Source organism: Buteo buteo, chromosome 9 (genome assembly GCF_964188355.1).
Source record: "Buteo buteo chromosome 9, bButBut1.hap1.1, whole genome shotgun sequence".
NCBI classification, from domain to species: Eukaryota; Metazoa; Chordata; class Aves; order Accipitriformes; family Accipitridae; genus Buteo; species Buteo buteo.
Window position 1 is genome coordinate 8,366,109 of NC_134179.1, and position 24,876 is coordinate 8,390,984.

Here is a 24,876-nt window from a genome sequence, read left to right on the forward strand (position 1 = left end):
GGGCTGGGGAGGGGGCGGTGCTGGGACAGGGTGAGGGTACCGGGCTGGGGCTGGGGCACTGGGATGCGGGGGGGGGCACGGAATCGGGCGGGGGGAGCCGGCAGGGCCCCGAGAAGGTGCAGGAGGCACCTGATGGGCCGGAGGGGAGGAACTGGGGACACGAGGACGGGACTAGGGGGCTCCGGGGGATGGGGCGGGGCCAGGAGCAGAGGCGGGGCCGGGGAGGGAGGCGGGGCCCGGATCAGGGGCGGGGCCCGGGAGCAGAGGCGGGGCTCGCTGGCGGCGAGGTGCCTCTCAGCCGCCAGGGGGCGCCCGCGCAAAACAGTCGGGCCGCACGTGGCTCTGTTGCTTGGCCGGCGCGCGCTCGCGCGCGGCGCCACCGCGCACGCGCGCGCATGACGCCCCACGGCGCGCGCCCCACCGCCCTTCTCCCGCTGCCCCGCCCCGGCGCTCCCGGCCAATGGGACCGAAGCTCCCGTCGCGGCCGCTTCCGGCTTCCCCCGACGTGGCCCAATGGGGTCGCGCGGGCCGCCGGGATTGGCGCGCGGGGTCCCGGCGCCGGCGGCCGCGCCAATGAGCTGGCGCCGCGTCCGGGCCGGGGGTTGCGCGAGACGCCGGGGCCGCCGCTTGCAGCACCTGCCGGCGGGCCGGGCCGCGCCGTGCCGGGCCAGGCCGGGACGAGATGGCGGCGGGGATGGTGCTGGTGCCCTGCTGGCTGCTGGCCTGGCTGCTGCTCTCCTGCCGCCTGCCCGGCGCGGGTACGTGGGGCGGCGGGGCCCCCGGGCCCGGTGCCGGCGGCTGTCGGGGAAGGCGCGGGGCTGTGAGCGGGCCGCCCTGCCCCCCCTCCCGCCGGCCTTCCCTCCCCACGACCCGTCCGGCTTTACGGGCCGGCCCGGGCCGCCCGGTGCCGGGAAGAAGCTTGGCCTGGTGCCGCCTGGCGTCTCACCGGCGGGTTTTTCTCTCCCCTCCCGTGCTGCAGGGTCCGTGGCGGTGATGTCGGTGGACGTGGGCAGCGAGTCGATGAAGATCGCCATCGTGAAACCCGGGGTGCCGATGGAGATCGTCTTAAACAAGTAAGCGGCTGCCCCTCCAGCCCGTCCCCGCGCTGATACCGCAGACGTACCGCGGGGGGCTTCCCTCCCTTTTATCGCGGCTTGGAACATCGCCGCAAGTGCCGTCCGGAGGCAGGGATTTGGGGTGCCCAGGGCTGAACGAACGCTGTTCCCCCGTCGTGAGGGGAACGAACGTGCTCATCCTCTAACTCAGCGTTTTTTGCCTTGATTCCTGCCATGGGTGAGCAGCTGCCGAGCACCGCGCAGGGCAGCAGTGCAGCTTCCAGCCCTGCCTTAGGGGTGCTTGGGTGCGCTTTGGGGGTCTTGCGAGCAAGTAGCTGAAAGCTTGTGTGATTAAGGGCACGTTGCGGTTCAAACGTGAAAGGCCACAGTAGCGCGTTCTTGCCTATCCAGGTAAGAAGAAGTAAGATTCTCAGTTCTCCAAAGGGACCTCAGAGGCAGGTTTGTTTTCCTGCAACTGTTCAGAAACCCATACTTGCTTGTGAGGCACTTGGCTGCTGTGGCTGCGGCCCGTCCCTGAGACACTGAATGAAAAACCTGCAGTTGGGAGAGGATGTACAGTCAGGACCATCCTCATTTTCTGGGAGTCTAGAGTGAGAGACTGGACATAAATGGATTTTTCACCCAGCTCCCTGAAACTTGGCAGTCGTTGGTGGAATGAGGGAACTGTCTCGCCTTGCTCACTAGCGGAGGAAAGCAAAAGTAAAGCAAGTCTTGTCTAAGTACGAAGCAGCACGTTCCAGAAAGCTATTTGTGAGCCTTTCTTCTTCATGGCAATTCATTTTATTGTAGCCTTATGGTAGAGAATTGACAATGTGTTACCAGACATTTGGACCTGGGTAGTGTGTGCTGAGCATAGTGGACAGCTTTAAGTAATTTCATAGTTATCGTAGTGAAATACTCACCTTGGTGTGCTAATGCTTGAATTGGAGCAGAAATGCATCACCTCTTGTTAAGTTCTCTTGTCTTATGGGAAAAATAACAATCTGCTCACCACAGCTTCAACTGTGAATTTGAAAGATGTCTGTCTATGTTTCAGTAAAGCCCATTATTTGCCTGTGTCACGAGGAGCATCAGGAGGTATGAAAGCTCTGAAAGGAGGTACTGCTATCACAGCCCTTCAGATGAATAGAGGGGAGGCTGGCCTTCATCTCTGTAGGTGGTATCCAAGCACCTTCCCTTAGTCTCTCTGGAATGAAAACAACGCCTTTCCTCACTAGGAACTCTGTACTGAACATTCACCTGTTTCGACTGGTTTATTCCTCTCTTTCTACACAGGGAGTCACGAAGGAAAACACCTGTGGCTGTTTCTTTGAAGGAGAATGAGCGTCTCTTTGGCGACAGCGCACTAGGAATGGTAAGAGTTCTTGCTACTCACTGCACCAACTGCAGTTTCTGTGTGCAAGATATATGTTCCCGCTGCTGGGTCCTTCGTGATAAATGTCTGAGCTAAGAAGCTTTATTTTTTTCTTCTCATCTCCTTGGTGCATTACTGGCTTTCTGTACTGGCTCTTTGCATGCCAGTCTTGTGCTCCTACCTCCCATAGCAAAAGTTGTTCGCCACGTAGCTCAGGACAGGTTTGTTTGACAACAGCAAAGCCGAAGAAATGCAGCTGGGTGATGTGCTTTTTCTTTCCGCAGTCCATAAGGACCCCCAAGGTGGCATTCAGATACTTTCAGGATCTGCTGGGTAAGCGTATCGATAACCCCCACGTAGCGCTGTACCAGGCCCGATTCCCAGAGCATGAACTGGTGAAGGATGAGAAGAGGCAGACCGTTATCTTCAAGCTATCCCAGTAAGTGGCTGCTTCTGGGTTCCTTGTGGATGGGACTTTGGCTACCAGGCTTCTACAGCTGACTCTGTTGTTGCTGTAATTTTCTTTCCTGTCTGTTTCTTGTAGAACGATACAGTATTCTCCAGAGGAGATGCTGGGGATGGTGCTGAACTATTCACGTGGTCTGGCTGAGGAATTTGCAGGTTGGAAGGATTTAGCTGTTTCTTACAGTGTCTGTGCGTGTGTTTGTATATTGCAGGATTTGAGCAGAGACTAAAGGTGTTTGAAAACCCACGGATTTTTAGAAACAGGACGTTGGGTCTTTTCGGCTGTAGGTTTTAAGCAAGACTTAGTGGCTCTCAAGTTGTCATTTGTTTCTAATATGGTGCGAGTTTGGGGTCTTAATCCTATTCTTGGGGGCAGGCACCCCAGATCCCACCCAACCTTGCAGTGAAGGAGCCTTACGGGCAATCTCTGGAGAAAGAGAGTAAAGCGTTTTCTCAGTGACACATGTGACTAGAGCAGAAGCACGTTGATGGGTAACTGCAGGGGAAGGTGGAAGTAACTCTGTTAAAGTCTGCATTGTAACTGGTCTAGATGGAGACTTGCTGCTGGAGCTGAACTACAAGGAAAGGGCAAAAACTGCCCTCTGTTGTGAAACTTGCTAACAGATAAGAGACTGTCATTCATTTGCTATGCTGTGTTGCTAGTGAAATACCACAGTAGTGAAAATTGGGTGAATTTCATTGATGTGTTCGACTTGGATCGTAACTAGGAGGCTGTGTGTTGTTTGGTTAGTAATACTAAAGCCAGTCAAAAGACTTTTGACTCTGGAGAGTGAACATAATCCAGTGATAAAGTAAGGCTCCATGAAGATATTTGTTGAAATCTAAGGCATCCTAACATGTGAAAGAGAGGTCAGTAGACATGTGGCTTTGCAAGAATCTGCAAAATCTGCTTGGTTTCAATGAGACACAGTGAGATTCATCCCTAATGATTCTGGCTGCTCATGCTGCTTCAGGATTGCATTCTGTATGAGTCTTTATCATGGATTCTCTGGCTTTGCTACCATCATGCCGTTATAACGAGTCTGCACATGGCTACACTGATGGAAAAACATGTTCCCTGCAACTCTTTCAGAGCAGCCCATCAAGGACGCGGTGATCACTGTTCCTGCCTACTTCAACCAGGCGGAGAGGAGAGCAGTTCTGCATGCCGCTCGCATGGCCGACTTGAAGGTGCTGCAGCTGATCAATGACAACACTGCTGTAGCATTGAACTATGGAGTTTTTAGGAGGAAAGACATCAATGCCACTGCACAGGTAGGTGCAGTTGGGAGACGTGGAGAGTCTTTTGCAAGTGTCTGCATGTGGGGGAGAAAGTGCTGGAGATAAAATCACAAGGACTTAACTGTAAGGAATTGGACTCTGCTAGTCAACCAGTCTCCTCTGTTCTCATGTGCTCATCAAAAAGAGGAAGAGACGAAACCCCTACGTGAATATGTGGTGAAGCCGGAAAGCTTCTGGAGTGAGGGCAGGTGGCTGGGAGTTCCCATTTTGTAAACCTGTGTTTGTTCCTTGCCCATCAACAGTGGGGGGGGAATAACAGCAGTGATTTCCTAAGGTATTGAAAGCCAGACTCTGAAATACTTGATTTTCCTGAAGTTGAAGAAACTTTTAAAGAGGAAAGCTTTTTTTCTGATCTGTGAAAGGGATGAAAAAAGTTTTCTTGTCCGCTTGTATCAAGTGTGACCCTGAACATCTCCTGTGTTTGATCAAAGTACGAGTCCTGTCATTACGGTATAAAGCCAGGCTAGGGAGCAGATAGTCTTGGCCTGTATCAAGCTCAGACAGCAGTGGGTTCTGTCCTTACTCGTGGGGGATATCCAGGTGTTTCTGCTTCACCGTCCCAGCTTCTCTTTTCAGAATATCATGTTTTACGACATGGGAGCAGGAAGCACCGTTTGTACTATTGTTACGTATCAGACAGTGAAAACTAAGGACTCGGGAACCCAACCTCAATTGCAGATCCAGGGCATTGGGTAAGAATTCAACATGAGTTGCACAAAACCCGCAGGTCTCAGGAAAGAAACCATTTGTTTCACAGTCTTTTCTAAATGTGGAATTCTGCAGTGAGGCTTCAGCACAGTAATTTGGATGGCAGAGTGGGAAACGTTTGGAGCAAGAAGGCTCCAATTAGTAATAATTCTGGTGTCACCATCTTGTGCAGAAGGTAACTGAGAACGTCCAGGAGCCCAGGAGGCAACCAGTACACTTAATTTGCTTTGGGCTTGCTTTTTTTATAGCTTCAAGCCATTTTAGCGTAATTCCATTTCCTATAATCTTACAGAAGTAGAGCGTGTCAGCTTGAAAAAGCAGAATACCCTTCTAGAGAGCAATGAAAATGCAGCGTGTTTGCCAAATAAGAAGGGGGGTGCTGTGAATTGCCAGCCCAGCAATTTTAAATCCAAAACATTTATACTCCTGTTTCCAAGAAAATACCTGGGAGCTGAGGCAGTTATCCTTTGGCTTCTCAGCAGTTTGACATGCTTGGCAATAGGGCCTTTACCGTAAACATAATGAAGTTTCCTGCTCAGAGGCTATTGGGGTGATGAATCTTCCTTTTCTTTCTTTCATTATAATGTGTTATTTTTGGAACAACTGTTCTTTCACAGTTAATCACAGCTTGTAATACTGCAGCTACTTTTGACCACTTGCTGCTCTGCACATTTGTGAATAATACATGAAGTTTGTTTGTATTTCAAGTCATTTTAAGTTGTTACATCTCTGTTTGTTCTTTTGCTCAGGTTTGACCGTACTCTTGGAGGTTTAGAGATGGAGCTTCGTCTCCGGGACTATTTGGCAAAACTCTTTAATGATCAGCACCCTTCCAAAGATGTCCGAAAGAATCCCCGGGCCATGGCCAAACTACTGAAGGAGGCCAACCGCCTGAAAACTGTCCTGAGCGCAAATGCTGACCACATGGCACAGGTCTGACCTTCTGTCATAGGCTTTCCAGCTTTTCTAGGTCTGAGGGTGGGGTGGGTTAAGGACAGCTGGGTAAGAACACTGTCCCTCTGCAACATCAGCATGCTGAAGAGCATTGCTCCTGGTGTTCCAGAGGTGGTGGCAGCACTCTCAACTTGTGCCCACTTAGTACTGCTGGCGATTAAATGAGTGGATTGGATGAGAGCTAGTCACGTGAAGCTTGGTAAATAAACTTTTGCTGAGAGAAGCTGTCTGTTTTAGCCGCATTTCATCTTCTCGTCACCTTAGCAATGGCAGGGTTCAGATGAGCACAGTCAGGTCCTAGTGCCTTGAGAAAGCTGGAACGTTTTGCACACTGTGGCAAGTCAGGCAAAGATTTTGCTTGGAGAGTGCTCCACAAATAACTTAATTCTCGTGGGTTTTTTTTTCTGGACAGATTGAGGGGCTACTAGATGACATCGACTTCAAGGCCAAGGTCTCAAGGCAAGAATTTGAGGATTTGTGCTCTGACTTGTTCCAGCGAGTCCCAGGACCTGTGCAACAGGCTCTGAGCAGTGCAGAAATGAACATGGTAGGTTTAGGAATGCGTTAACAAGCCTGAAGTTTTTATGTACAGAGCTGCTGTTGTGTCACGATCAAAGCATTGGTGGTTGCATTACTGGCACTGCTGAGAGGTACAGATGCCTGCTGTCATAATAGAGTGGTGTTACTGCTGCAGTGAGGTTACTTGCTGCGGTGTCAAGCAGGAGTCTGTCATGGCTCCCTGTGCTATCCACCAGAAACAAAGGACTTGGAGGAGGCGTTTCTTTCTCTTAAAAAACTTTACTCTTGGGCTGGAGGTTTGAAACACTGATCTTTACTTTCTTTGTCTCGGATGCTGGTTCTGATTGCTCTTCTGAAGTTTTATCTCAAAGAGCCTGGAAACAGCATTATTGCTGTTCAGGCTTCTCCTTTGAGCGCTCCCTTTAGAAGCCCTGTTGTGGACCACAGTTGGACCAAACGTGATGCAGTCCTTTGGAGAGACTTACTGCATTGTTAAATGCTCGCTTGCCAGGGTGCCAGGACACTCTTGAGCATCTTTTGGCTCTGGTATTCAATGCAAGACACTGAGTCACCTCTCAGAGTCTGTGTTTCTATCTGTTCTGGTCCACCTTGCTGTCCGAATAACTGGCTCCTCTGGCCTTAAACTGTACTCTGTCTAATTTTGAATCAAGTCCCATGTTTCAGGTGGCTTGAAGCAGCGGTCACGTTGTCCCTCTTTGACAAACCTGACTCCAGGTTCCTCATGTTGGCAAGGCTTGTGTCAGCCTGTCTGAGATCTGTCAGGCACTGACCTGCACTGGGATGGCAGGACGTAGCATGGGTGTTCTCAGAGCACCACACCAGTGCATGGTGACCGGGGAAGGAGCTTAAGGAAGCCCTGAACTTAGCTTTCCAAAATTGCTTTCTCAAGACAAGGTGACTGTTTCCAATCCCTAGGATGGAATTGACCAGGTGATTCTAGTTGGCGGTGCCACACGGGTCCCCAAAGTGCAGGAGGTTTTGCTGAAAGCTGTGGGCAAGTGAGTATGTGAGGCCCCCTTCTAGTCTGTCTCCTATTGACAAGTTGCTGTTTATGGCAGCGGCTGCAAAGCTGACATCTGTTGCTTTTCAATTCATAGAGAAGAACTGGGCAAGAATATCAATGCCGACGAGGCTGCTGCTATGGGTGCAGTCTACCAGGCAGCTGCTCTGAGCAAAGCCTTTAAGGTGAAGCCTTTTGTTGTTCGGGATGCCGCTGTGTTTCCTATCCAGGTAATCCTTGGCTTTCTTCCTCTTGTGCAAGGTACAGGCAAATGGGGCTGCGCTGGGAGAAAATCTTCCGTATTGTAGAAGTGCTATTATATCTAAGAAGCCAGGCACATAGAAACATCTGTTGAGAAATACTTACCTGACCCCCAAGTTTTGCACAAGGTAGAGCAGCCAAACATAGCAGAAATGTGACATGAAATGCTGTAGAGGGAGTTTGCAGTTGCCGAGTCATATGTTCCGTTTGTGATGCAGGTGGAGTTTACTCGTGAAGTTGAGGAGGATGATAAATCCAAGAGTTTAAAGCATAACAAGAGGATTTTGTTCCAGCGCATGGCACCCTACCCACAGCGCAAAGTTATCACTTTCAACCGCTACACAGATGACTTTGAGTTCTATGTCAACTATGGAGATCTGTCTTTCCTGAACCAGGATGACATGCGGTGAGTCGAGCCCAGCGTCTGAGCAGACAGCTCCATGGCATTGCAATATGCCTAGCTGGAAAACTTTATTGGCAGGCAGGCCTACAAATCTGACTGGCCACCAGTGCATATTTGCAGATCTGTTCTCAGAGTTTTATGTGCTTAGGCAAACCAAACCATGCTGGTTCTTTCCTCTGTGCAGTTGTCCATCGCTGTAAACGTGACTGTGAGAAGTGGTTAGCTGTTCTGCAGCATTGTTATCTTAAGTTTTCTCTCTGCTTTTGTTGCTGTGTCATCAGGATTTTTGGTTCTCTCAATCTCACTACTGTGAGGCTAAAGGGAGTTGGGGACAGTTTCAAGAAGCACTCAGATTATGAATCCAAAGGCATCAAAGCTCACTTCAACATGGATGAGAGTGGAGTACTAAGTCTTGACCGGGTAAGCACCACCCTGTTGCGAAGTTTGTCAGCCTATGTATTTTCCAGTTCTGTCCCTCTCTCTGTTATGGATGGTCCCTGCTTAAAACTAATTCTCTGCTCCCCTCTCCAAGGTGGAATCTGTGTTTGAGGCCTTGGTGGAAGACAAGCTGGAGGAGGAGTCAACACTGACAAGTAAATGCTGAGCTTTGATATTCATACTGGTGGTTGTGTTTTACCTGCAGTAGCTGGGATGACTAAAACATATCATTGCTTTGAGCAGAGCAAGCACCCTTGTTTTGGGGTATGGAAGTTAAATGGTTAGCTATAGCCTCTGATTGTGCATACGGCTCCAAAATACCTAAAAGCCTTTTGTGAGTGGCTTCTGGGTGCTGCAAGGAGCTCTGAAATGTCATATGCTCCTAAGGTGACTATGGCATGCGTTGCAACTTGAAAAATAAAAGTAGCTTTCTGGTTGTTCAGCCACAGCAGAGCAGTTCTGGAGGTCTGCCCTGAAGGGAAGTCCTGCATCCACAGCCCCGCAGTGTTCTCCTGTCTGGTTGTCTGGGTTGGGGTGCCCTGATCTATGCTTTGCATTGCTCAGGTTTTAGAGCACAGACTTCCCTACAGAGAGCAGCTGGAAATCTGTGTGTGTAGAGGTGAAGGGGAGATGCAGGGACAGCTAATGCAGCCACAGGTTGAAGCTTGAAGCTTTTTAGTTAAAGTTACAAATTTCAGGTCATATTCTAGTAGGGGTAGAGGCCCCAGCTTGTCTGTGCATGCAAGAACAACAATGTGAGGTCAGGGAAAGAAGAGTTTTCCTGCAGTGTACGTAGCTAACCTACACCGCAAAGGGACCTCCTTGGGGATCATTATGGTTGTGAGGGGAAGAATTGAGAGCTGAAGATTACTTTCTCCCTCCCTTGGATACACAGTATTCTGGATTTTTTTGTCTTCCATCGACAGAACTTGGTAATACCATCTCAAGCCTGTTTGGGGGTGGTGGTCCTGTGCCAGAGACTGGAGAGAACCTGACAGACTCGGTACAGGTGAGCCCAAGGGTAATTGCTAGTGGGAGGGAGCCCCTGGGTCTTGCTATGGCTGCTAAAGAGGCAGCAATTTGTGTGAGCAGAATTAAAGGTGTCTGGCAGCATGTCAGGATTTTAAATGTTGTCACAAAGTGCTTTATTCCTTTGAGTTTCATGTGGTGTGTTTGAAGAAACTTGTGCTCTTTTGCTGGCAAGTTCAGCAGTGGCGGACTAGTGTTAAAGGATTTGTTTGTGGGGAAGTCTTTTGTTTCTAAATTGTCCTGTGTGCTCTGTGAGTAGGCTTCTGCCTGTGTGTTGTCTGTGCAGCTGTCTGGCAGGCTCCTTGCTTCCTCCTGGGCCATAAAGGCACAGCTGCCATTACGCTGGCAGTAGTGACGAGGTTTCTTTCTAGTGAGATGAAAGCTCCTGGTCACGGAGTCATGTTCTGCACTGAAATAACTCTTAATTCCTATTCTAGCTCAGCACAGTCCCTCACTAATGGCTGCAGTCCCTGTGAGTGCTGTTTTTCACGTGTACATTTTTTGCAGAGGATTATCTGTTCTGTAAAAGATTTGCATGGAATTCCTGTGTTAAAAACACCATTTTGGTTTCCCCTTTACTTGCCTGTGGTGACCAGGAAGAAGAAGAGAGCCTAGCAGAAACGGGTAAAGAAGAGCAGGGGGAGAAGCAAGACCACAAAAGCAGTGCAGAAGATGCCGGTGACGAGCAGGGAGAAGAGAAAGAGCAGTCTCCGGGTCAGGCAGAAACTGCCCCTCCAAAAGCAGAGTCACAGAAGAAGGAAGAAGGCGAGAAATTAGAGTCTCAGGTGAGCATCAGGTTGAAGGAACGGGACTGTGATTTTGGTGTCTGAGGAGTATTTCTGAAACTAATAAAATTCGCACAGTGCTCAGTGGAATTCTTCTTTCCCTATGAATGCCCTGCCTTGGAAAAGTTGCAAAATCTGCAAATACGTTCCCTTGACTGAGAATATACTTTGTCTTTTACAGGATCCCAAAGAAAACAGAGAAACTATGAAAGAGGAAGAACTGTCTAAAAGTTCTGGTGACAGCACAGTTACCAAAACGGAGGAAGAGAAGAAGATTAAAGCACCCAAGAAGCAGAAGCTTGTCCATGAGATCACCATGGAACTGGATGTAAACGATGTGCCTGACTTGCTGGAGGATGAACTAAAGAGCTCAATGAAAAAGTATGTTTGAAAGGGCTCTGCTAGGGTAAAGCTCTAAATAAAGGAAGTGAATTGCTTTGGAATGGTGATAGCTCACGTAGTACTGCTATCCTCAGAAGCTGATGTATGTGATGTAGTGTTCATCTAAAGTCACTTGCTACCTTTGATTTCTGTTCTCTTTGCACGTTAGACTCCAAGACTTGACAGTCAGAGATCTAGAGAAACAGGAAAGAGAAAAGTCAGCCAACAGCTTGGAGTCATTCATCTTTGAGACCCAGGTAAGAGAGGGCTATAAAGAAAAGAGAATTCCTGGAAGGCAGGTAGAAGTGCAGCTTGGCTGATCTGAATGTAGGGGAGTTGCTTGAGCTGGGGGAAGCTGATTTGAAGAGCCCAGGTCTCATCTTTCAGTCACTGTTTCTGCTACCATTAGGCCTCCCAAGGCCATGTGGACTCGGGAGGTTTTCTCGACACAGAATGAATGCTTTCCATCAACATGTCTAACACACTAAACTTTGGGTTTCCAGTATCCCTTATGTGCACTTACCCATGTGTTTTGGAACAATTGCACTTGGGCTGGAAAGCAGCTACAGCTTCTCAAGTAATCTTGTACAGAAGAGGCAATTAATGTTAAGTGTGTGTGAGATTCTGGTTGTTGCAGCTTTACCATCATACACCTGGTGTGCGCATGTGTCTATATACCTGGTGTATTACCATCATGCTCCTGACAATGCTAGGAGCAGGAGCTCAGATTCGGGAGAGTTGAATGAGAATCTCCTGGCCAGTGCAGGCAGCACCCCAGGAGTTCACAGTCCAGCCCGGTTGCAGGTGGGTGGCCTGGTTGTTTTATGCTTCCATGCTCAGTGGTGTTTGACAGGAGTGCTTGCTTTGTTCTTTTCAGGACAAGCTTTACCAAGAGGAGTATCAGTTTGTCTCAACGGAGGAGCAGAGGGAAGAAATTTCCAGAAAGCTTAGCGAGGCTTCCAGTTGGATGGAGGAGGAGGGCTATGCAGCCACAACTAAGGTACTGCTGTGTGTAGTCAGGATACCAGTTTGCTGTAACTGCCATAGAAATTGCCACACCGGCTGATAGAGTATTGATCCATCCTGATGCTTTATAACCTGACTCTCAGAAGTTCCTTGCTTCCTTGGTGCACTGTGAACAGAACATAGTATGAAGTTGTTCTTCCAGCCACGGGTGCGTCTTCAACAGCTCCAGCAGTAACCTGTTGATTCCACATAAAGTTTAGTCATGTGGCTCTTTTTGCTGTATTGAAATAGCCTATTTGATAGAGAAAATGACAAAAATCGCAGGTTTAACTTCTGAGGCTTACAGTGTTAGATAGTGGGCAAACTAATTGTCTCCTTTTGCCTTTTCCCCATTCGCAGGAGTTGAAAGACAAGCTTTCAGAGCTGAAAAAGCTTTGTAGAAACCTCTTCTTCCGTGTTGAGGAAAGGAGAAAGTGGCCGGAACGCCTGGCTGCCCTGGAGAGTCTGCTCAACCACTCAACCATCTTTCTCAAGTAAGAGCAAGCTGTTGAGAAGGAGAGTTGTGCAGCCGGTAACATAAGAGGTGTCAGTAGAACTTGACCAAATTGTATTGTGGTCTGAAAGTGACTAGCACTTCTTGAGGAAAGAAGACCAAAAGCCTGCTTCCTTGTGCTTGGTTCTGCAGACCACATTAACAGAAGCACGCAAGGTCTGTTTATACTGGGCGGACAGGACGTGTCCAACACTGTACACACTCTTTTCAAGCAGATTTCTCCCTTGTGGTCCTATGGCCTCAGCTTTTTCTATCTTCCCTGTTTTTCTGCTCTCTTGATAGCTGCCTTTGTTGGCTCTGTATTCTATTCTTAGCATCCAGAGGTTGATTTAGGACTCTGTTTTCTGCAGATGTAAGAGACATGGGTGCAAAATGTACTAATTGGTTGGTGATGTGCAGTGACCATTTATTATTGCGATTACTGGAGTAGTAAACACAGAGTTGCCCATGTATAGTCTGTTTGGTTTAACAAAAATAAACTTTCTTCTTATCTTTAAGGGGAGCCCGAATGATTCCAGAGTCTGACCAGATATTCACAGAAGTGGAACTGGGTACGCTGGAAAAAGCCATCAATGAAACAACGGTAATAAAGGATCAAGTGATTCTGGGTGAGGGTGAGGGTGGCCGTTTTGGGTTGCGTTTCCTGTCGTGTACTTTCACTCAAGGTCATGGAATAGAGTGTGCCTGTTTTGTTTCCATGCCACCAGCAGACCTTTTGTGTGTTTCAGTGTTTTCTAATGCCCACCTTGACACCAGACTGCTTTGTGGGGGATGATGCTTCTTGTGTTGCATGAGGAGGGTTGTCTCCAGGAGTGGTGGTGTAGCCCAGTAACCTGGCTGCATGCAGTTTTTAGAAGCAGCCACTGGGTTTTGAGGATTTTGTTTCTTTGTTTTGTCCTATGTCTGGTAACTAAGAAGCTGGTGGAAATGTAGCAGGGAGCAGTGGTTCCTGGAACCCAGAAGCATTCAAAAAGCACCTCTTTCCTCCCATCCCACAGATCTGGAAAAATGAGACGCTGGCTGAACAGAACAAGCTCTCTCCTACTGAGAAACCTGTCCTACTGTCAAAAGACGTAGAGCTGAAGATAGCAGCCCTGGACAGGGAAGTGCAGTATCTCCTGAATAAGGCCAAGTTTGCAAAACCCAAACCCAAAAAGGAGAAGAACACCACAAAAACTGATTCAGGCAAGAATGCTACAGCAACCTCTGAGACTGAGAACACTATCCCTCCCACGGAGGGGAAACAAGAAGGTAAGGAGCAGGTGGGGAGCATGTGTATAACTCCTAGTATATCATTACTGTGTGTCACACACTCATCTCTCTCTGCCTTGAGTGACAGGGAGCTAAATATGTGAAGACAGTAGTTAACTGTAAAATTAAATGATCCTCCTCTTAATTTTCAAAGTCAGCTGGGAAAAATCTACGGATGGCCGTGTCCTTTTCCCCCCACCATTTGTTTGGGGTTTTTTTTCTGTGAAGGAACAGAAAGTATTTATAAACTTCCTAGGATGGTTAGTCAGTATCTGTCTCTTTGGCTGGCTGCCTGCCTTAGAAGAAAGGTAAGCCATCAATGAGTTCTGGGTGTCTAGAGCCAGGTATTCAAGGTCGTGTCCTATATCAAGGAATAGAATGAGCTGTTAAGGAGAAAGGTTTGTGACTTAGGTGGATGCCAGGAAAAAACCACAACTCTTGGGACACCAAGACTTGCAGTTTTCTGAAGTTCTTAAGATCCTCTGTTTCTGCGTGCCCTGGTCCTTTTAAATCTAGACGGCTGTTTGTCAGCAGAGTTCCCTGCTGCTTCCTCTGGCCTGAGTAAGAGATCCTGCTCATAGTCACAGCTCCAAAGGTGAGTTGGCCGTGCAAGCAGTGAATCTCCAGGGCTTCTAGGGACGTAAAGCCTGGCAGACAGAGGCAGTGAGAAATAAGGAGCAGTTCTGCAATGCTTCTCTGAGGGTTGTAGAGAGATCCACCGTGGGATTGAATTATTACAATCTTGCTGAGGCACCACAGCTGGCTTGTTGGTAAACCTTGCCACTAGTCACCTCATCTCCCTACACCTAGTCTCCTGTGTATTCTCCCTTAACTTTTGTTTCTTTCTGCTTTAGACACAGACAAACCTGAGGATATTGGCCCAGCCAAGGAACCTCCTACAGCTGAGAAAGTAGCAATAGATGATGAGCCTGGATCAGACTCCGGTGGGTAAATCCTTGACGAATGGTCTGGAACTTGGTAGCTACAATGCAAGCTGTGTGCTTCTTTGCATCTTTGTAGCTGTAGGAGGTAGTAAGATGGTAGAACCTCCGACTGCAGATGAATTGTTAATTCTGCAAAGAGAAAGACAAAAATTTTGGTTCCTCGCTGTTCCTACATTTTCATTGTTCAGCGTGACGTTCTAATGTACCGCTGCCTCCTGCCTCAGCAGCTGCTTTATGCCTCTGTCGCTGCAGTTTACAGCCAGTCCTGTAGCTGTCAGCCTGTCTTTGTTAAAGAACTTATGTGCCAGCCCGTGTTTATTCTGCCACTCCTATTGTGAGGACAGCAGTGTTAAAGAGGTGGAGGGCAGTAATGTCTTCAGCTCTTTGGAGCCGAATATCAGTACCCAACACATTCCCCCAACTTCTGTACCATAGACCGAGCATTTGCTGGAATACTTAATGAATGAATGTCAGGGACTGTCAACGCTGCTTTGTATGCTGTAAAAACTGTTTCAGTGTGTGACTGAGTTTACTTCATTACACAGGGTCCAAAAAAGAGAAGACGACAGAAGCTGGAGGAGAAAGCAGGAAAAACGATGAGTTATAACACCCCTGCAATCCCACTAGTGTCAACATCTATTTATTTCATGGTTACTTTCTTGTTTTTATAATGGACCTGGTTAGTCATGATGTAAATGGAACACAACAAACAGTCTGACAACAAAATGGGATAGAGATGTAAATTTTTTTTTTCCTGTCTGGGGATTTTGCCGCTACTAACTTAGTGAATTGGTTCTTGTTTTTCTTTTCTTATGTGTTTAAAGGTGGCAGTGTGCCCACCGCAAATTGTCTCTGAATACAAAAGTCACCAAAGTGGCTTTTCGGTGGAGAGAAAGCAGTAAAGAAACATCATAAGCTTTAGGAAGTAACTTGGAACACAAACTCTGTGTGACACCTCTGGTGAAGATAAATGGGATTAATGCAGAAGCGTGTGTAGCCAAGATGGTGTTGTCTTTGCATACAAGGCCCTAGCTTAAAGAAATGGTGTGAGTTCAGCTGACGAGAGGTGTGTTCTCATTTGGATTTGTGGGAAGGTGGAACGGAGTTGGGGAGGCGGACGCTCTGTGCTTGGAGCTACGACCGTGTCTGTTTTCCGTAGACTGTTTGTTAACACCATCTCTCTCCGTGCTCTGTAGCAGAGTCTGAAAACCGTGAATTGAGACTTGACAAAAAGATGCTGTATATAGTTTGCTATAAAATAAAAAGTTCAGACATGGCAACAGTGATGGCAAAGGAGACTGGGAAGGTGTTAGCGCACCTTGTAGTCAGAGTGACAACCGCTGAGGGACCACAGAGGCGGCACAGGGTTGGGTGAAAACGAATCGGGTGAATTTAATCGTAACTGTCCTCCTTCCTCGGTATCTTGTGTGCTCGGCCTGGCTTTGTTGTGAACCTCCCTCTCCTTGGCCGTGGGACGCTCCCGCTGCTGCAAACCACGAGTGGAGTCTCTGACGAGCCGGCGCGGACGCCTGTGAATGTGCATCTGAATCTCGTTCTCCATTTTGGCCTCTTCAACCAAAAATTAAAAGTACACTTCCTGCCAGTCTCTCAAAAACCGGTTATCCTTCCTTTCGGGGCCGTACGGACAGCTCGCGGGGCAGCGGGGCTGCGGCCGGGCTATGTGCGTGGCGGCGGACCGGAGCGGCGGCGGCGGGCGGCGGACCGGGGCGGGGCGGCGGACCGGGGCGGGGCGGCGGCAGGGGGCGGGGCGGCGGCAGGAGGCGGCGGCGGCGGCGGCGCTCCGCTCGCCGGTCCCTGCGCCCGTTCCCTCCTCCGGCGTCGCCGCCCGCCGGGCTCGCGGGGCCGGGCCGTCGGTCGCCTCGCCTGTCCCGTCCCGTCCCGTCCCCGCCTGGCCCCCGAGGAGCGCGGCGGGATGGCGGGCGGCGGGTACGGCCGCTACCGGGCCGTCATCTTCGCGGCCATGTTCGTCGGGTACACGCTGTACTACTTCAACCGCAAAACCTTCTCCTTCGTCATGCCCGCCGTCATGGCCGAGGTGCCGCTGGGGAAGGACGAGCTGGGTGAGTGCCGGTGCCGGCGGCCCCTCCGCCCCCCCCCCGCCCGGTGCCGGCGTTAACGGGCGGGCGGGTGGCCGTGCCGCCCGGCTGAGGCGCGTCTCGGGCTCTGCCCCGCCGCAGGTCTCGTCACCAGCAGCCAGTCCGCCGCGTACGCCATCAGCAAGTTCGTCAGCGGCGTCCTCTCCGACCAGCTGAGCGCCCGCTGGCTCTTCTCCTCCGGCCTCCTGATGGTGGGCTTGGTCAACGTGGTCTTCTCCTGGAGCTCCACCGTCACCGCCTTCGCCGGGCTCTGGTTCCTCAACGGCTTGGCCCAGGGGCTGGGCTGGCCGCCCTGCGGGAAGATCCTGCGCAAAGTAAGTGTTTGCTGGAAGAGGCGAGGGGGACGCTTCGTGTGGCTCTTTTCAGCTGTCCCGGCAGCGGGTCTGGGCGGGCCGCCTTGTGGGAGCCCTTGCTCCCAATCCAGAGGAGCTCGCACCCGTTCCTGCCTCCTTCAAGCCAAGGAGGTCGAAACCACTACCTGCGCTCTCTTCTGCCTGCGGAGCGAGCTTCTGTGCGCAAGGTTCTGCTTGTTCTAGCAAAGATTCCAAAAGTCTGTTAGCCCTTGTGTTTAGGTGGCTCAATTCTAGCTTGGCTTGGGACGTAACATCTCCTGGTAGCTGACCTTCTCCACTGGAAGAGTCATAATTTGTTGGATTCCGGTATTTTAAGCATGAAGGCAGAGGTCTGCTTGTCTCTTTGCCATCGCAGCGGTTCACTGCTGGGCAAGGGGCGATGAGCAGAATTCCACCTGCATGCCCAGGGAACTCGGGAATTGCAAATTGCAGGCTGTTCAGGTAGAAAACCAGGTAACGTACGGAGGAGCAGCGGGAGTCAGGCCTCTCAGCTGCGTGTGCTTGGGTTTCGTGACAGTCTAAATGGAACAGGTTGATTTCTGCCTGAGGACAGAAGGGAGGGAGGTCAGCTGTGTGCTAACCTCTCTTGAAAGATGTAAAATCTAGGAATGCATGTACTTGCGGGACGGGGAGGAAGATAAACAGCTGCATTGCCCTTCCATGAGGTATCTAGCCTCATCTAGCTGGCTAGAAAAGGACCATCCAGGGTGGTTGCTTGCACGGAAAGGAAGGGCCCAAATAACAGAAACAATAGACACAGCGTTTCTGAAGATGTTCATGAACGTAGCTCTTGGACATTGTCCTGCCAACAACAACCACCCAAGTGGTTCTGGCTCTGAGAGCAGGTTGCAATGCAGAGCTGATCGTGCCTGACACTTAATGCAACAGTGAGTCCTAAAGATACCCTGTGACTCTCTGTGTATCCGTGCACAGTCCTGTGCCAGCAGGCCTCTCCAGGAGGACACTCTTCCTAGCAAGTGAATACGCAGAACTGTGTGCTCTTAAATTTGCCTCTCCCAGCCCACGTCTCAGTTTCATGGTCTGTAAATGGAAATAACTCTGAGCTGGCTCGCTGTGTGAGCACCTGTCAGGCTCCTGTGGCTGACATTTGCGTAACGTTTGGTGTTCCCTGCATGACTGAGGTAGCGAAGAGTGGGCACTCCCTTTACCTGTTTTTGTAGATCTGGGTCTGAATTGCCCTGAACCCACAGTGTGGGCCTTGATTAAGGATTTTCGGGTGCAGCGTCACTCTCTTTCTCAGACCTCATGCCATTTTTCTTGTTGTTGCACAGTGGTTTGAGCCTTCCCAGTTTGGGACTTGGTGGGCAATCCTGTCTACAAGCATGAACTTGGCTGGAGGCTTAGGCCCCATTGTCGCTGCTCTCATGTCTCTGAACTACGACTGGCGCACGACTTTGTCCTTCTCTGGCTTCATCTGCGTGGTTGTCTCTTTTGTTTGCCTTCTTCTGATTAAAAATGAGCCGTCGGATGTTGGGCTACCTAATATTGAACAAGGAGCCAAGAAAGGGAAGAAAGGTGAGCGTGAGACTTCGCTGTAAGCGGGCAGCTGCGGGAGAAGGTGTGGTGCCTTCTGTCTGTATTCTGGGACAGATGTGTTGCTCCTGGTGTACTGAGACCTCCATCCTTCCCAGTTCCAAAATCACTGCTTGGCAGGCACGTGTTAGTGGCTGTTTCTAACAGCTTTATTCTGGTAACTGTCAAGCTGCTGCATTGAAGTTACAAATCATATAAACCAAGCCCTGGGTAAATGTTGTGGGAAGGGGCCAGTGTACGGGCTTCTGAGACTGTCAGAGCAAAATGCAGCAGAGCAGAGGAAGAGCCTGACCACCAATTAGTCCTGCTCCTTGGCCTGCCAGCAGCCGCCTGCGTGTCATCGAGACGCTCGTGGCTAGCTCTTTCATCTCCTTGTCTGCGTAACATCTTCCTACCAACAGTGCCCCGGCTTTCTTGGGACTTCGTTTGCTCTGATTGTGAGCCGAGTTTCTGTGGGGGTACTGGAGAGAGAAGAAACGCAACAGCAGAGAATGCTTCCTTAAGCCTGACCTCCCTGTCCTCCGTGTTGGTAGAGGACAGGCAGTTGTCCCCTCACCCCGCTGTGGGTCCTCTTGACCCCTGGCTGGCGGTGGACTCTGCTCAGTGTTTTCTGTCCTAACCTAGGACATCTAGTTAGTAAATGTTTGTTCAGACCACTGAGTATGGTGCTTCTCTGAAAGCAGAACAGGTAGAGGGGAATTGCAACATGGGTTTGCTGTAGGATTTTAAAGGCCAGTGGAAACTCAGCCTATCTTCCACACTGTCCTGCGATGCCTGTACTGCTAGACTTGACCTCTTCGTGTAAGAAAACAATATTGCTTTCCCAGAGCGTTCCTGGGGAGAGGGTAGGTTAGTAGGTGTTCCTGGAAGACTGATGCAAAAATCAAGGTAGCACCTGAAAGTCAGCATCTTTACTTGGGTCTGTGTAGTGGCTTTCACAGGCACAGCTTAGAAACGTTAGCACAGTGTCTGGAGAAGCAGATAATTTTTCTAACAACCTTTGTGAAGGGTTTATTGGCGACCAGAATACAGAAAATTACTGGAAGTAGTGGTTTTGATTATTCTTTTGAAATCTTTAATGAACGTGGAATCAATTGACAGAAAAGATTCTGAAATCACAGCAAACCCAGAACAAGGGGGAAGTAAAGCCATTCACTACCCATAGTCATGAATATCTCGCTCTGTAAGGATGTCCTTTTGCGTGAATCCTGCTTGCAGATCTGTCTGTAGTGCCGCTGAGTCGGTGTGGCTCAGTAGCTGTGCTCAAGCAGTAGTAGCGCTCCTCCTGATCTTCCTTACAGGTTCCTCCAGCGACAACAGCACTTTGACAGAGCTACTGCTCTCGCCGTACCTCTGGGTGCTCTCAACAGGCTACCTGGTCGTTTTTGGCGTGAAAACGTGCTGTACTGACTGGGGACAGCTCTTCCTGATCCAGGAGAGGGGACAATCCATGCTCGTGGGTAAGATGCAAAGCTGCATTATTAAGCCTTGTGGCTGCCGTCTGGGAGGTATTGCCCAGAGCTCGACTGGGTACAGCAAAAGGACACAGGCACCTCCATCTGAGGGACTTGTTTGCCTGCCTCCTAACTGTCTACCTAGATGCGTGTAGGCACTGAAATAACTCAGTAATGAAGTTACCGCGTGCACCAAGTGCCTCCGTGCCAGGGTCCTCCTAGGACTGGCAGACAGGCGTTCCTGTACAAGGATGAGCTGGAGGGTCTTGTCCAGCAGAGCTGCTCTGAGCTTACTGTGAGCTGACAGCAGCTGAGCTTGGTCTAAAGCACGCATCAGCTTTGCTGTCGTGACTGAACCTGATGGCCTGCGCTTTGCTTCACCTCCATTCTAGGTAGTTCCTACATGAGTGCCTTGGAGATTGGGGGTCTGGTGGGAAGCATTGCTGCTGGATACCTTTCTGACAGAGCAGTAGCAAAAGTAAGTAATCTGTGCCCTCAGACGTGCTGGGCAGTTGACACTGCGTCAATTTGAGCTGCTTCAGAACTTTTACAGTTTGTTTTGGCTTCCTTTGTGAGTGCTTGAAGATGATTTCTCCCCCCCACCCTCTTATACCTGCACCAGTAGTGGAGCAGAATGCTCCCCTTGTCTGTGTTGCTCTGGAGATTCGGGATACCCGGAGCGCAGAGGTAGGGAGCTGCTGCTCACACAAGAAAACAGCCATTCTCAGTACCGTGTTTCTTTCTTCTGTCTTCCCAAGCTCTTCTTGCGGATGCAGTTCTGTGTCTAAAGTGCCCTGCTTTGAAATGGGACTTTTGAAAATCAGACCATTCTTGATCTTAACCCATCTCTTTCCCTTCCTGCAGAGGTAGGTTGGGAGGGACATGTCCCATCTCAGCAGCTTAACTAGGGTGCTCAGTCAGGTGTTGTTGCCACTGTGCGGTACAACTGAGAGAAATGGGCCCGTACCCAGATCTGCCATGTGCATGAGAATGACCGCTGAACACCTTAGAAGGTGTTGGGAAATACGTACACTGATGTTAGGCATTGCAATACGCCTGTCAGGCTGAAGACGTTTGATCTGTTTGATTCGTTGGCTTTACTGTGCTCTCTGGATTTCTGAGTTGGAAGAGAGCTGGTTATTGACAGTTGTCTTCTGGCTGAACAAAACGCTACTTTAAAATCCAGTGGTGGGATCTGAAGCCAAATTCAGGGTGGAAATAGGGCGCAGCTGATAACAGAGAAGTATCGTTCATCGCTAAGAGCTGCTTGTTTAGCACAGTTTGACTGCAGTCAGTCCTTACGCCAGACCAAGACATCTTGCTAAAAGGTGTGCTTTCGATGCGCCATCCCTGTTTCTGACGGGGCTGTGTGGACAGCACTAGTCACTACGAGTATAAAAGGGAAGGAGTCCTTCCAGCTTCTGACCCTCAGTTTCTCTTCCTGTGTTACAGGTGGGTCTGTCAAGCTATGGGAATCCTCGGCACGCGCTGCTGCTTTCCATGATGGCCGGGATGTGCGTGTCCATGTTTCTCTTCCGGGTCACAGTCACAGGCGATTCTCCCAAGGTAATCCATGCGCGAGGAGCTGGCCATCGGTTGTAGGGATGGCCCTTTAACGGTGAGGAGTTTGATGATAGGGAGTGTGACTGTTCTCTTCAGCCTTTCCAAGAACTGTAAGTTTGCATTTTCTTTGTTTGTGCTACAGAGAAGCAGGCTAACTTAGTCTGGTTTGGACTGCTTCTGCTGCCTGCGTTACCAGCTATAGTGTAGACATGACTTGCATCTGCCCTCATGATTGCTAAATAAATGAAACCTCTTTTCTCCTTTCCTTTTTTTCTTCTTCAGGAGAATCACTTCTGGACTGTAGCCTTGCAACCTCTAGCTGATCTTACAGGCCTAAAAGAGCACGAGGTTTCTGCCTTGCATTTTTTCTCCCTCTGCCCGTTTCTGCTTTCGCTGATCTGCCTTTTTCCTGTCCTGGGAGGTTGGTTAGCACTACAGAGCTTAGAACCAGGGCATTGAGAAGAGATTACTGTAAGTTTTGTAAAAGAAACGATTTTCTTGTAATCATTTGATTACACTTACTGACTTTAAAAAGTCTGAATATAAAACTTTTAAGTTCTCCTATAGAAGGTTCTGAGGACATTTGTTCATCAGGTAAAATGTAGCCACTTAAGGGGTCTTGTGAGTGAGGTCAGGAGGAATGATTCTGCTCCTGCAGATGCCTTCCTGCTTAATTTTTGGGAAGTGTTTTCCTAACTCTTTGTTTCTGTTTCCCATCTGGAAAATAAGATGGCACTTACTTCCTTCTGGGCAGCTTGAAATGGTGTTTATTGTTCAAAAAGCATGCTGTAATCTTGAGGTGGTCCAGTTACTTATCCTTCGTTGTCCTTTCACAACTGACTGATAAACGCTGAGCCAGGTAGTTTTTCTTAAAGCGTAAGCTAATACTGAAGTTCAAACTGTTGGGGTTTTTTTATTTTGTTTCTGTGTTTGTTTAGTCACATAGAGGTTATCAGATAGTGGCTTCTTGCAAATAAAGATGCTCTGATCGATCGCTTGCATCTAAAAGGAGAAAAGCTTTTAGTTGGTGTCTCCAGGATCGTTTTTAAAAGCGACTCGGTTCACAGCACTCTCCTGTGATTTCACAGGGGTTCATCACCCATCTCTCCTCTGATGGTCTGGTTCTTTCTCACAAAACGGCGCATGTCGTGGGTACATGGTGTAGGGGGCAAAACTGTGGGAGAGAGGAGAGCTCGTGCTGGCCAACAAGATGGTGTGGTGGAGATGCACCTGGGCTGTGTGTACGCAGGGTCTGTTGCAGGCTCGAGCTCTTCTGTCTGCAGCCAGGGAGCTGGTGTCAGCCCGAAAATGTCAAAATCCCCTCATACTGTGCATGGGATCTGAGATTTGTCAGCAGCTGCTGACTGACAGTGGTAAGATGCACAGATCCTGTTTCTGATCTTAACTCATTTTGACAGCTGTGGATCCTGACTCTGGGAGCTGTATTTGGATTCTCCTCGTATGGGCCAATCGCCCTGTTTGGGGTTATAGCCAACGAAAGCGCCCCTGCCAACCTGTGTGGCACCTCCCACGCCATAGTGGCCCTCATGGCCAACGGTGAGTAACACCCATTTCCCCGAAAAACAAACAAAACCCATGTGTGTTCTTGCTGAAGCGTGCTCTAGCCCCTGTTACTGCCAAGTTACTGATCACAGGAAGCCACCCGAGAAGCAGAGATAACAGGCCTGGAAGCCTCAGAGATGCTTCCTGCTGCACCCAACAGGTTTTTGCCTTGTGCTTTAAGTTCAAACCAGGCCTGAGGAATTTTTATATGTGCAAAAGCAAGTAATGGCAGATAAAATGGAGCTGCACAAGTGTTGCTAGTTTTCTGTTTGTTTTTGCTTACAGTTGGGGGTTTTCTGGCTGGACTACCCTTCAGTACCATTGCCAAGCACTACAGCTGGGCCACAGCCTTCTGGGTAGCCGAAATCACCTGTACTGGTAGCACGGTGGCTTTCTTCTTCCTGCGGAACATCCGCACCAAGATGGGCCGGATTCCCAGGAAGGCTGACTGAGGATGAGCTGCTGGGTGAAAAGGATGCTCCCGCGCCGACGTGAATGATGCTCATTTTTTGTTAAACTGGCCTAGGAGTGAGTTTACCTATTGCTGCAACCTAGATAAAAATGTCTCAATTTCTCATCCACTGTCACGTGCCTGAGGGCACAAGGTTCCTGCTACCGATCACTTTTTCCCTCGAGATGTGATAATTCAGCTAGTTTACATTTGCAATGATTTTACTGTACCTCCTTCTCACAGCACTGTTGGTGAGGCAGGCAGGCTTTGCAGCCCGAGCTTCTCCACTGAACATGCTCTAAAACGACTGGCTTCAGGTGCTGTCACATTTAGTTTTGTCCTTACTGTTTGTCTCAGCCATTAACCATCAATTCAGCCTCGTTGTCCGGGGCTGCTGAAGCGAGCCTTCACTGCGTTCGTTCATCCCATCCAGCTGCTGTAAGCGCAGCCGTCTCGGTTTACTTAGGCGTGAACTCCCTGCGTGCTCACTGCCCTGGAACGGTGACAGAGCAGTGAAAGATGATTATTACAGTTCAGCCTCACGGCTGATTTGAGAGCAGCGTGGCTTTAGCTTTACCTGGGATGAGCTGCGAGAAGCAAGGGAGGTGTTTTGCTCTGGACAAATGGAACGCTGATGCGGTGCTGTGGCAGGGCTCTCCGTAGCACTTAGAAACAGGCACGTTTCCAAGAAATTCTTGGTGCTTCGGGGGAGAGCATTTAGAGAAGCTCCTTCTGTTGAACTGATCCCGCCCGGCACGATTTCTGTGTACAGTGTTAATGATTTGCAAGGGTGGCAGCTGCTGCCAAGGTAGCTTGTAGCGAGCGCTCTGCAAATCAGCCAGGAAAACTGATGCAGCAGCAGGTATTGCAACAACAGCTACCACTGGCCCACAGCTTCTGCAGCTGGATTTCACAAAAACCCCTGTTTCTAGCATTGGCATGTATTTTTTTGGTACAGTCTCGGATGTTTTTGGTCAAGAGCTGCATCTCACACGGCTGTGGGTAGGGGGTCGGGCTGCCTCTGCGAGTCAGCGTTAGCAGAGCTGCTGCATACAGCCTTGAGCAGTCAGGCCCAACACTCTGCAATAAGTAGTCTCAGGTTTTTAACGGGGATTTTGTTGAATATTCTTGGTTTTGCTTGGAAGAATTTACTGTTTTAGGGTCCTGGAAGAGGCAAGTTCAATTCATGAAGAACCTGCATGCAGGTACTTTGCTGAACAGCTTGGTTGCAAGAGTAGGTAGCCAGCCTTAATTGAAACAATGGAAGTGAATTACATTTTGTACTTAATGATATGATCTTCTTCTACCTGTGAAATAAAAATGGAGCAGTGTCCAAAGGGCTCTGGTTGTCTGACAGAGAACAGCACAAGCAGAACCACCCAAACCCGCTTATCCTCTTGAGGCGCCACTG

At 49.5% G+C, this 24,876-nt stretch overlaps 2 protein-coding genes across 3 annotated transcripts; both read left to right on the forward strand.

Annotated features, from left to right (window-relative positions):
* The first annotated feature begins 599 nt into the window (after nt 1-599).
* HYOU1 (hypoxia up-regulated 1) lies at nt 600-16,014 on the forward strand. The gene is made up of 24 exons (XM_075035231.1): nt 600-758; nt 980-1,073; nt 2,352-2,430; nt 2,715-2,869; nt 2,975-3,051; nt 3,989-4,170; nt 4,774-4,889; nt 5,655-5,838; nt 6,272-6,406; nt 7,315-7,397; nt 7,497-7,629; nt 7,879-8,066; nt 8,345-8,483; nt 8,596-8,656; nt 9,428-9,510; nt 10,127-10,315; nt 10,497-10,696; nt 10,866-10,953; nt 11,574-11,696; nt 12,062-12,195; nt 12,714-12,798; nt 13,214-13,466; nt 14,321-14,410; nt 14,956-16,014. The coding sequence occupies exons 1-24, from the start codon at nt 683-685 to the stop codon at nt 15,015-15,017; spliced, it is 3,009 nt and encodes a 1,002-aa protein (XP_074891332.1). The 5' UTR covers nt 600-682; the 3' UTR covers nt 15,018-16,014.
* A 215-nt stretch (nt 16,015-16,229) lies between these two features.
* SLC37A4 (solute carrier family 37 member 4) lies at nt 16,230-24,541 on the forward strand. 2 transcript variants are annotated; one of them, XM_075035232.1, is made up of 9 exons: nt 16,230-16,491; nt 16,609-16,841; nt 18,173-18,416; nt 19,736-19,894; nt 20,281-20,366; nt 21,341-21,454; nt 21,734-21,799; nt 22,870-23,008; nt 23,300-24,541. In XM_075035232.1, the coding sequence occupies exons 1-9, from the start codon at nt 16,344-16,346 to the stop codon at nt 23,464-23,466; spliced, it is 1,356 nt and encodes a 451-aa protein (XP_074891333.1). In that variant the 5' UTR covers nt 16,230-16,343; the 3' UTR covers nt 23,467-24,541. The 2 variants fall into 2 exon arrangements, with proteins under 2 accessions (XP_074891333.1, XP_074891334.1); XM_075035233.1 differs by lacking the exon at nt 21,734-21,799.
* Nucleotides 24,542-24,876: the final 335 nt, after the last annotated feature.

Excerpts from the sequence above, each read along its gene's own strand:
- SLC37A4 (XM_075035232.1), top strand. The coding sequence starts at position 16,344 with ATGGCGGGCGGCGGGTACGGCCGCTACCGGGCCGTCATCTTCGCGGCC. Across the intron at positions 16,492-16,608 it reads GCTGGGGAAGGACGAGCTGG|GTCTCGTCACCAGCAGCCAG; the intron begins GTGAGTGCCGGT and ends GCCCCGCCGCAG. Across the intron at positions 19,895-20,280 it reads GGGACAATCCATGCTCGTGG|GTAGTTCCTACATGAGTGCC; the intron begins GTAAGATGCAAA and ends CCTCCATTCTAG.
- HYOU1 (XM_075035231.1), top strand. The coding sequence starts at position 683 with ATGGCGGCGGGGATGGTGCTGGTGCCCTGCTGGCTGCTGGCCTGGCTG. Across the intron at positions 8,657-9,427 it reads GGAGGAGTCAACACTGACAA|AACTTGGTAATACCATCTCA; the intron begins GTAAATGCTGAG and ends TTCCATCGACAG. Across the intron at positions 14,411-14,955 it reads TGAGCCTGGATCAGACTCCG|GGTCCAAAAAAGAGAAGACG; the intron begins GTGGGTAAATCC and ends TTCATTACACAG.